The 10,460-nt window shown below is 33.4% G+C and overlaps 1 protein-coding gene across 1 annotated transcript in view; it reads left to right on the forward strand.

Moving 5' to 3' along the window:
- CHORDC1 (cysteine and histidine rich domain containing 1) overlaps positions 1-10,440 on the forward strand; it is a 17,098-nt gene extending 6,658 nt beyond the window's left edge. The window contains exons 5-11 of the mRNA XM_006776271.2: positions 242-342; positions 973-1,031; positions 3,733-3,803; positions 4,751-4,856; positions 8,099-8,218; positions 8,662-8,724; positions 9,165-10,440. Coding sequence (XP_006776334.1) covers positions 242-342; positions 973-1,031; positions 3,733-3,803; positions 4,751-4,856; positions 8,099-8,218; positions 8,662-8,724; positions 9,165-9,311 — 667 coding nt within the window. The 3' untranslated portion in view covers positions 9,312-10,440. The remainder of the gene's footprint in view (positions 1-241; positions 343-972; positions 1,032-3,732; positions 3,804-4,750; positions 4,857-8,098; positions 8,219-8,661; positions 8,725-9,164) is intronic.
- The last annotated feature ends 20 nt before the right edge of the window (positions 10,441-10,460 follow it).

Below are 10,460 nucleotides of genomic sequence, written 5' to 3' on the forward strand. Positions count from 1 at the left end.
ATCCCCAGTTGGGGGCATGCAGGAGCCAGCCGGTCGATGTTTCTCATCAATGTTTCTATCTCTCTATCCCTCACCCTTCCATTCTCTCTAAAAATCAATTTAAAAAATTTAAAATTGGAAAATCTTGATTCACACATGATTTGGCTAATTTCCATAAATAGGCTCTTAAATATATTTATTTTTAGTACAAATAAATATTTTAGTACATCAATGATGGTAATAAAATTTCACAATTCTCCAGCCCAGATGAACCAATGACAAATTTGGAATTAAAAGTATCTGCCTCCCTAAAACAAGCACTTGATAAACTTAAACTGTCATCTGGGAATGAAAAAAACAAAGGTAAGATTTTGTTTTGTATGTTGCAATTATTTTTTGTATAATTATCTAAAAGCGAAAGGAGCTGTATAATTTACTGAATATAAATATAAAAAAATATATATGTAGCACATTGTAGTAAAGAACTTATTTTTTTTTTAAATGCCAGTAATACCTCAGAATGGGTATGTCGTTTATTTAAAAAATTAAATTATTTTTCTTCTTCAATTCATTATTTTTTAAACAGTAAGATAAATTTCTTTGATGATTGTAAATGTTACCTTGTACACTAGATAAAATATATTCTCTGACCTATACTTGATACTCATGGGAGGAAAGTACCCTTTCATGATTTCTCTTTCAAACAAGTTAAGATATTGGATCTAATACTGTATTAAGAATAGAAATGTGTCCCATAGCCTTTTAGAGCTATCGGTAAAACCTAATCACAGTAGTCGGCATATTAGCTTTTTAAATACACGAAAGGTCACATAGAAAACTTAGGTACCTAAAATGCTTAATTTCAACACGTTAATTTTTTGAATTAGATTATTTTTAAAAAATATTTGTTTTATGGAAATGGTTACTTTTTAAGAATGGTACTATAGTAAAGTGCTCTGTTTTAATGTTTCTCGTTTGATTTTTTTGTTTCAGAAGAAGACAGTGATGAAATTAAGATTGGGACTTCATGTAAAAATGGAGGGTGTACAAAGGTATTTATTGTAAAATTTGTATTGAGTCATAGAAGTAAAATATTAATGTTGGGAAAAAGTGTAATTTCATAAATCAGTTCAACACACATTTGTTTGCCTATTACATGTTGGACACTGTACTATGACTGTGGCTTGTGAACATTGATAAGGGACTGTCTGAGGAGCATATCTGATAGAGTCATAGGATTAAATACAGTGGAGCCTTGACTTATGAGTTTAATTCGTTCCGAGACCGAGCTCGTTAAGGAGCTCGTTAACTCAAATTACTCTATCAACTAAATGCAAAAAATCGGCTGAGAGACAGCTGGTATCTCAAAAAACTCGTTAGTCGAGACACTCTTAAGTCAAGGCCCCACTATAATCCTAATTTAGTCAGCACTCACTGAGAGTTTACTATGGGCCAGACATTGTTTAAGGTCTAGGAACATAGTAGATTAAAGCAGAAATCTCTGTTCTTGTGAACCTGTAGTCTAGTTTAGAGGAAAGAACAACAGATAGGTAATTAAAATGAATTCAGATAGTTATGAAGACAAGGAAATAGAAGGAAGCTATTTTTTTAATTTTTTTAAATATATTTTACCGATTTTTTTACAGAGAGAGGGGGAAGGATAGAGAGTTAGAAACATCGATGAGAGAGAAACATTGATCAGTTGCCTCCTGCACCCCCCCCACACACACACACCGGGGATGTGCCCACAACCGAGGTACATGCCCATGGAATCGAACCCGGGACCCTTCAGTCCGCAGGCCAATGCTCTATCCACTGAGCCAAACTGGTCAGGGCAGAAGGAAGCTATTAAAATCAGAATGTCAGGGAAATCTTGTATGAAGTGGTGACACTAAGTCAAAAATCTGAATTATGTATGGATGAGTTAAGTAAATCTTGGAGTAGACTCGGGAGTAGTATGTATAGAGTCTTTAGAGCTTATCTATTGAAAGAACTATGAGAAAGGTCAGTGGGGCTTGGACAAAGGTGTGTAAGTAAGTAGTGGAAAAGAGGTGGGCAACATTATGGAGGTCCTTAAAAGCCACAGTGAGGTGTTTGGGCTTTATTCTAAGTAAAATGGGAAGCTATTATCTGTTTTAAGGAGGGGTTTAAAAAATTTGTCTTTGGCTGCTTAAGTGGCAAGTATAATGGGGCAAGAGTGAATTTGAAGAAGGAAATCTAGGATACTATTGTGGGAGATCAAGCAGTGAGACTGGAAAGTATGTTCTTTAGAAGTGTTTAAATGTGGAATGTAATCAAACATCTCAGTGAGGCTTTTCCCCACCTGTTCTATGTAAAATTGCACGCCCTCCAGCATTTCCACTCTTTTTTTTCTCCTTAGTCCTTAACACCTTATGCCATACTACTTATTTTACGTATTTATTTTGCTAACGTTTCATCGAGCTTTCCATTCCCCTCCTTACCTTAAAGTTTACAAGGAGATGATTATATTTGTTTTGCTCTTTGCTGTATTTTCCGTGCTTAGAGCAGTGCCTGGCACATGGCAAATGTATGTAGAATGAATGATATCTTGAAGTATTAGCAGGGCTTGCTAATGAACTGGAAGTGAAGGAAGGGGGCTTGTGTCTCTCGCATGTAGGTGGTTAGGGGAACACCGATGAAGAAAGAAGACAGGGTTAGGGGGAGCAGGTTTATAGTTTATTCTCATATTAAGTTTGAGATCACCTTGCTCATTTAGGGATGGAAATATAAACATCTTCACAAAGGTAGAAGTAGTAGATGATAATTCTTGGGGTAGGAGAGTCAGTGCAAGTGGTAGGATAGTGAAGAAAGAGACACACAAAGAAGATGTCCTGGATGAATTTTGAAAAACAATGATAGTTCTGTAAATGGACAGAAAGGAAAAGGATATACAGTGGGGCCTTGACTTACGAGTGTCCCGACTAACAAGTTTTTGTAGATATGAGCCGTCTCATTGCCTAAAATCGGGTGATGATCATGAGAAAAGTTATTAGCAAGTCAAATTGATATTTTTAAGTCAAATTGACAGTTTTTGATAGACTGAATATGATTGGAGGGAGAGGAAAAATCGAAGAGGACATACAGAATTTTGTTTTGGGAGATTGAGTTGATATGGTGCCATTAAATAAGGTCGGAAGACAAATAGGAACCTATAGCAACAATGGGGTCCAGATCTTCCAGACAAATCCTGGAGATATACACACACACACATACATACATACATACATACATACATACATACATAGGTCTGCAGCTCATTTTACCCTTCATAGGGATAAGAAATCATCATTCTAGAACTTGCAGAATTGTTTACTAGGTTTTCCATATTAATTCATAATGCCCACACAGACTTTACTATGCACATAAATCATACTGTAACTAACTACATTTCTGATGAGATTCCTAATCTCTTGGTTTTAATATTGTTCTGTAAATTTAATTACCTCAATATGCTTGGACGTGACTTCCTACCCAAAGGTCTGAAAGCATATTAATACATCCTATTGCCTACTTTTCTATTTGCCTTTTTCATAGGGGACTGAAACGTAAGCCTATTCAAACAGGAATCATTTTTCATTTCTTACTGAAATGGCCTGGGTGAATTTGTGACTGTTCTAGGTTATGTTATTTCTTGAGCATTTTCACAGTTCATAAAGGTGCCCAATACTACAAACATGTGTGAAATGTAACTGAGGTCTGAAGCTAATATTTTTTTTCTTTTCTTTTTTTTAGACATATCAGGGTCTACAGAGTCTAGAAGAAGTCTGTGTATATCATTCTGGTGTACCTATTTTCCATGAAGGGTAACTTACTAATTAAAACTTTATGGTAGAGGTTAGAAAAGTTAATATGCCTTTAAACATTATTTGCCATGCAGTAAATTAGATATTTTTATTTATATTGTGTAATCTTTACAATAATCTAGAAATGTGGGCTTTGTCTTTTTACTCATGAGAAACTGAAAAAGTATTACAGTTAAGTGGCCATTGTGACTCAAACCTCATGTTTCTATTTTATATTTTAATGTGATACCTATTTTAGCTGAATAGGGTTTTTCTGGTGTGTTTTTGTTTTTTGGGTTTTTTTTGAAGAACCATTCTGTGCGTTTATAATTTTTGACCTTGGGCACTAATGACACCGACATTGTGGTGCGCAAAAAGCCATGCTTGTCTACAGCCCTCAGTTGAGACCCTCTCATTATTTACCTTGTAGTTTATAGAAAAACTGTTGAAATCATCCATTCTGTTTCCACTTTTCTTCAGAAATCAAGCCCAAAGTTCTGTAATTTTTGCCTTCTCGTGTTAGATTTTTCTGAAGTATGTAATAGTGGGTTTCATTATTCACAATCCCAGTACTTTGGGATTGACCTTCACAGATGTGCAGACATTAGTTTTTAGTTTGTTTGCATGTTTTCATTTTCTTGGGTTATTAAAATGTGAGGATATAAACCTTTGGTCATAGCACGCTTTGGTAGCTTCATGAGGACCCTGGGGCTATCAGCGAAAAGCTGATTTGTAATTTTGTGGTGTTTTTAAGCACCTTTACTTAGGAGATCCAAAATTGTTATAATAAATGGCATTGTGGTTTTAGACTTATTAGTCTTTTGATAATATTAACTGGTTACTTAGATTTAAGATACTAAAGTTGCACACTTACTGATTTTTTTAAAATAACTTTTGTCACTACGATACTTCTGTACTTAATTGGTTGTGAGATTTTATTTCTGAAATTTTTCTATGATAATTTAAAGGATGAAATACTGGAGCTGTTGTAGAAGAAAAACTTCTGATTTTAATACTTTCTTAGCCCAAGAAGGCTGTACAACAGGGAAACATATGTGGACGGCAAAAGATGCTGTAAGTAACCTTTTCAAGATAACATATTAAAGTATATTCATCTGAGTTATTTTTTAAATTCTGAGATTATCCTGTCTTTAGAGTAAAAATAAAAGTTTGTCTCTCGCCCTAACCAGTTTGGCTCAGTGGATAGAGCGTCAGCCTGTGGACCGAAGGGTCCGGGGTTCGATTCCGGCCAAGGGCACATGCCTGGGTTGCGGCTCAATCCCCAGTGCGGGGTGTGCAGGAGGCAGCCGATCAATGATTCTCTCTCATCGTTGATGTTTCTATCTCTCTCTCCTTCTCTCTTCCTCTCTGAAATCAATAAAGAAATTTAAAAAAAAAAAAAAGTTTGTCTCTCTCTCACACAGTTTTGATGGGCCTAAAAACTAAAATTAATCTGAGTCCAACTCCCAGAGCATGCCCTTTGTCAGCATAGTCATTGTATCTATTGATGCCAGTATGTAGGTTTTTATGAAATACTTAATTAAGCCTGGAGAAATTTAGAGCATATTTTTCTGTAATTTCGTGTTTTATTCACACTTTTTTAACAAAAATCATTTTTCTGCTCATTTGATGTTATCGATCATTTAGACCTCTGGTTGTCTTTGGCTTCTTTAGAAGTTCATTCAGCCATTTACAGATGCACACACACTTCATCTGGTGGCCAAAGAGGAGGAGTGCAGACTTGTTGGAACTGTTTTGAATGCCTCTGCTTATAGAAAAAAGAAAGCATCAATTCCTACTTCCCTAGACAGCTTTTTAAAAAGACTTGGGGCTCTGCAGATAATTCCCCCAAATCCCAGTAAGCTGTAAGAAGGCAAGCAATTTATTGCTAAATAACTGTTGAATAGCTATTACTAATGTATTTTGTAATGTAATTAGATTTATGTGCTGCATTGGCACTAATAAATTGAAGGCAAACCTTTTCAGTATATGTCTTTTAGCTTAAAAAGTAATTGTAAATTTTCGGATTGCTGTAGGGATTCATTTCTTCTGCATTTGAGTATTCTATATTTCCTGCCTTTTAATAGCACATGGCTGGAGGTTATAAATACACGGTGGGACAAAAGTAGGTTTACAGTTGTGATTATGTGAATACAGAATTTATTCTTGTATTATTACTTATTAATTGTTGTATTATTTTCATATGAACAACTATAAACCTTTTGTCCCACACTATATATCCCTCAAATTTTAATTCATTTATCACAAAACTCCTAGGTGTGTTTTATTAGCAAAAAAGTGAAGTCTCCTTGTATTTTCTACAAGGCCCAAAAATTTGAAAGATTTCGTTTGAAAAAATAAAATTGTTGTTTTTTATTATATGCAAAATTTTTCAGAATAGAACCCTTGATGAGATTTTTTGTAATTTAAAATAGCTTTATTTTTCCTGTTTATAGAAAAAAGTAAGCAGAATTATAAAATTCTGTGAGAGAAAAGTTCAGATTGTTTAAAAATTTGCCATTTTAAGTGTGAAATTCAGTACCCTTAAGTACATTCACAATGTTATGCAATCATCCCTGCTATCTTTCTCTAAAAGTTTTTGATCCAAACAGAAACTGTATACCACTGAATCAATATGTCCCCATTCTGCTTCCTCCCCCGCTCATTGGTAACCTCAACCTACTTTTTATTTCTACAAATTAGTCTATTCTAGATATATAAGTGGAATCATTCAATATTTGTCCTTTTGTGTCTGGCTTATTACAGTTGGCATAATATTTCCAATATTCATCCACACTGTAGCATGTTTTAATACTTCTTTTTTGTGGCTGAATAATACTCCATTGTGTGTGTGTGTATGTATGTATATATCTCACACCTTGTTTATTCATTCATCTCTCCCTTTTTTAAAAAATATGTATATTTTAAATTGATATCAGAGAGGAAGGGAGAGGAAGAGAAAGATAGAAACATCAATGATGAGAAAGAAACATCAGTTGGTTGCCCCTTTGTGCGCCCTCTACTGGGGATCGAGCCTGCAGCCTGGGCATGTGCCCTAATTGGAAATCGAACTGTGACAATCTGATTCATGGATCAATGCTCAATGACTGACCCACTGATCAGGCTCTTCATTCATCTCTTGATGGACACTAGGGTTGTTTTCACTTTTTTGCTCTTGTGAATAATACTACAATGAACATTGGCATGCAAGTATCTGTTTGAGTCCCTTTTTCAGTTATTTTGAGATATATCCAGGGTTTTCATTATTTTTTAATGCATTACATATATCAGGTATTAAGTGTCTACGCCAGTGGTCTAATGGCCAAAAAAAAAATGTAAGTGAAAAAAGTAATTTAAATTCAGTTAGTATAATTGTACCAAAATGTAAACATTGTTTTTTATAACTATGGTACCTCACAATTTCCTGCATTATTTGACTAACCCTCATTTATAAAACAAATCACAATTTGTCTTTTTAAAATAGTTGCTGATAACAGTAATGTACCACTAGCAGATAATAATTTCCACAATTATAATTAATCAAAATATTACTTCCAAAAATTCTCACCTTTTTCTGCATGTTATTATGAGAAGAAAATAATTATTCATTTACAAATAGTTATGCCCTAGCCAGTTTGGCTCAGTGGATAGAGCATCAGCCTGTGGACTGAAGCGTCCTAGGTTCGATTCCAGTCAGGGGCACATGACCAGGTTGCAAGCTCGATCCCCAGTAGCGGGCCTGCAGGAGGCAGCCGAACAATGATTCTCTCTCATCATTGATGTTTCTATTTCTCTCCCTCTCCCTTCCTCTCTGAAATCAATAAAATATATTTAAAACAAAACAAAAAAAACATATAGTTGTAAGCAGTCAATTAGTTTTCCAAATTCCAATTTGTAGAAAATAAAGATTCCTATGCATGAGATTAATATATTATCTGGTTATACCACTAAGCAAATGTCTCTCACTTCAGTCTTCAAAAATGTTTTTAGGGCTGTACTTAATTTTAAAATTGGATAAAATTTTGTAGGAGTTCTTAAATTGCATTTTTTAATATGTTAATACTTATGGCTCTAAAAGAAAAAAAATGGAAGGAATACTTGTGTTCCAAATCATAAAACTATAAAGATTCTTTGTGTCATGACATATTTTACTGTTCAAACTTTTTGATGTCAACTTTAGAAGTTTACTCTTACAAGCATTAAAGCATTACATGATAATTTTTTCTCATTTAGATAGGTCTTCTTTAAAAAAAATTCCCCTTTTTAAGAAGTTACATGGAGCTTTGTAAATTCATAAAGTTTGTCTTATATTACAGGGGAAAAAAGTTGTTCCGTGTAGACATGACTGGCATCAAACTGGGGGTCAAGTCACAATTTCAGTATATGCTAAAAATTCACTTCCAGAACTTAGTCAAGTAGTAGCAAATAGTACATTGGTAAGTACATAAAGATTTCTGAGTAAAAAGTATCTTTACACATTTATTCTTTATGTTGATGTAATATTGTTCTTATCTGAACTGGCTTTAGGGTAAGATCTTTTCATCTTTCCCATTTGAAAAAATAGTTTGAAATTTTACAGGAACTATTTTAAATGAAAATTTCTACATAATAGAGTTATTTGAAGCATTCTGGAGACACTGTAGTAACTTAGAAAATGTATTAAATAATATGGTACTTAGTTCTCTCAATGGGAAACTTCAGATAATTTTTCTTTTCTGTTAATGATGTTTTTCAGATAAAAAGTACAATTGGCAGCTTGTTAAAATGGCTTAAATGATTTTTATCGATATATTCTTATTTTCATAATCATTGTTTTATATCATAAACCTTGAGTTTGGATTTGATCAGTTATTCAGCTTTCTATAAATATCTTTTTCAGTTAAATGTACACATTGTATTCGAAGGAGAGAAGGAATTTCATCAAAATGTGAAATTATGGGGTGTAAGTATTATGAATCCAGCATAATAATTTAAAATACCATTTGTATAATAAAAGGCAGTACTTTAGTAATTATTCTAACCAAAAAGTTGAAATCTAGGTATTTAAATGGCATTAGAGTCTTGGATTTTTTTTATTATTAAAATAGGTAAGACCAGTATTTTCCTCTAAGACAGCCATGGTCAAACTACGGCCCGCGGGCCGGATCCGGCCTGTTTGAAATGAATAAAACTATTGAAAAAAAAGACCGTACCCTTTTATGTAATGATGTTTACTTTGAATTTATATTAGTTCACACATATACTCCATCCATGCTTTTGTTCCGGCCCTCCGGTCCAGTTTAAGAACCCATTGTGGCCCTCTAGTCAAAAAGTTTGCCCACCCCTGCTCTAAGACTAACTACACTACCCAGGTTTACTTTAATTCTCTTTGATATTTTGCAGGTGATTGATGTAAAGCGAAGTTATGTAACTATGACTGCAACGAAGATTGAGATCACCATGAGAAAAGCTGAACCAATGCAGTGGGCAAGCCTTGAACTGCCTGCAGCCAAAAACCAGGAAAAGCAAAAAGAAAATAAAACAGACTAAATTGAGAGGGAATAAAAAGTTATTGCCTATTTCAGAATTCTTAATATGTGGTGAAGTAGTCGCTTGCTGCTGTAATCTCTTGTTATAGTTGAATCTGGTATTTCAGGGTCAACAGTGTAGGTTCTTAAAAGCCAAAGTCAGTTTATCTTTTTGTGCCTCCTTTTATTTTTTATTTTTTCGGTTTAAGATTGATTATTCATTTCTCCTCACTAATGGAACTATAGTTGTGTCCCATACTTGAAGAAGCTAGAAAATAGCTCATAAGTAGAGTAGTTCTTAGTATAATATTGTGTTAAAAGATACATAAAGTATCATCTCTTTCTATTCCATAATTAGTAAAGCAAGATGGAATGTCAGTTTTTTAATTAGTTTTTTCATGAGTTTGTGTTCCTATAATACTTGAAAATCTTTCTTTAAAAGTTAAAGCTCAACAATGTTTTTTTCCACTCGGACGGTTAATTTCTGTAGGAGGATTAATTGTGAGGTAGTGTAGTAACTAGTTAAGAATATATGAATTGATTAATAAATTGCAATTTGTTTGCAACTAATTGCAAAAACTTTATATCAATACCTATATTACTTGTAAAGCAGTATCACTTAAGAATACAGGAAACGTTATAAATAAAAAATATAGAGGTATGAATTTGTTTAAAATTCATCATTTTATAAGACTAAGCAATAATGTTAAATATCTCCTGATTATTTATAAGGTCTTGGTATGGTGTGATGGCTAAATTGTATCTGAATCATAGGCCACACCCTCTTAATATTTTTAATTACATATAAAGAGAAACTAAATATATATATCTGGCTTTCCTGATGGTAAACTATATAAAATTATAGAAGTACATTAGGGAAATACACTAGAGTTTCAGAAAACTAAATATTTTAGCTTTGCTTTATGACAGCTATTACATGTTAAATAAAATAGCGTAATTATTTTATTGGGGTTTTTTTAGGCTTTCATGAACAGTTTGACAATTCTAGGTGATACAATATTGATTATATATTGTACTTTATTAAATAAGTATCACAGTATTAGATTGTTTATACTTATTGAACCCATTAAGGGATAGATTACTTTTTGAGGTAGTGCAAAGCTCACGAAGAAAATGAAAGAAAATGTTATGAAGGCCAAAACTCTGGCAG

Source organism: Myotis davidii, unplaced genomic scaffold (assembly GCF_000327345.1).
Source record: "Myotis davidii unplaced genomic scaffold, ASM32734v1 scaffold3069, whole genome shotgun sequence".
Lineage (NCBI taxonomy): Eukaryota > Metazoa > Chordata > Mammalia > Chiroptera > Vespertilionidae > Myotis > Myotis davidii.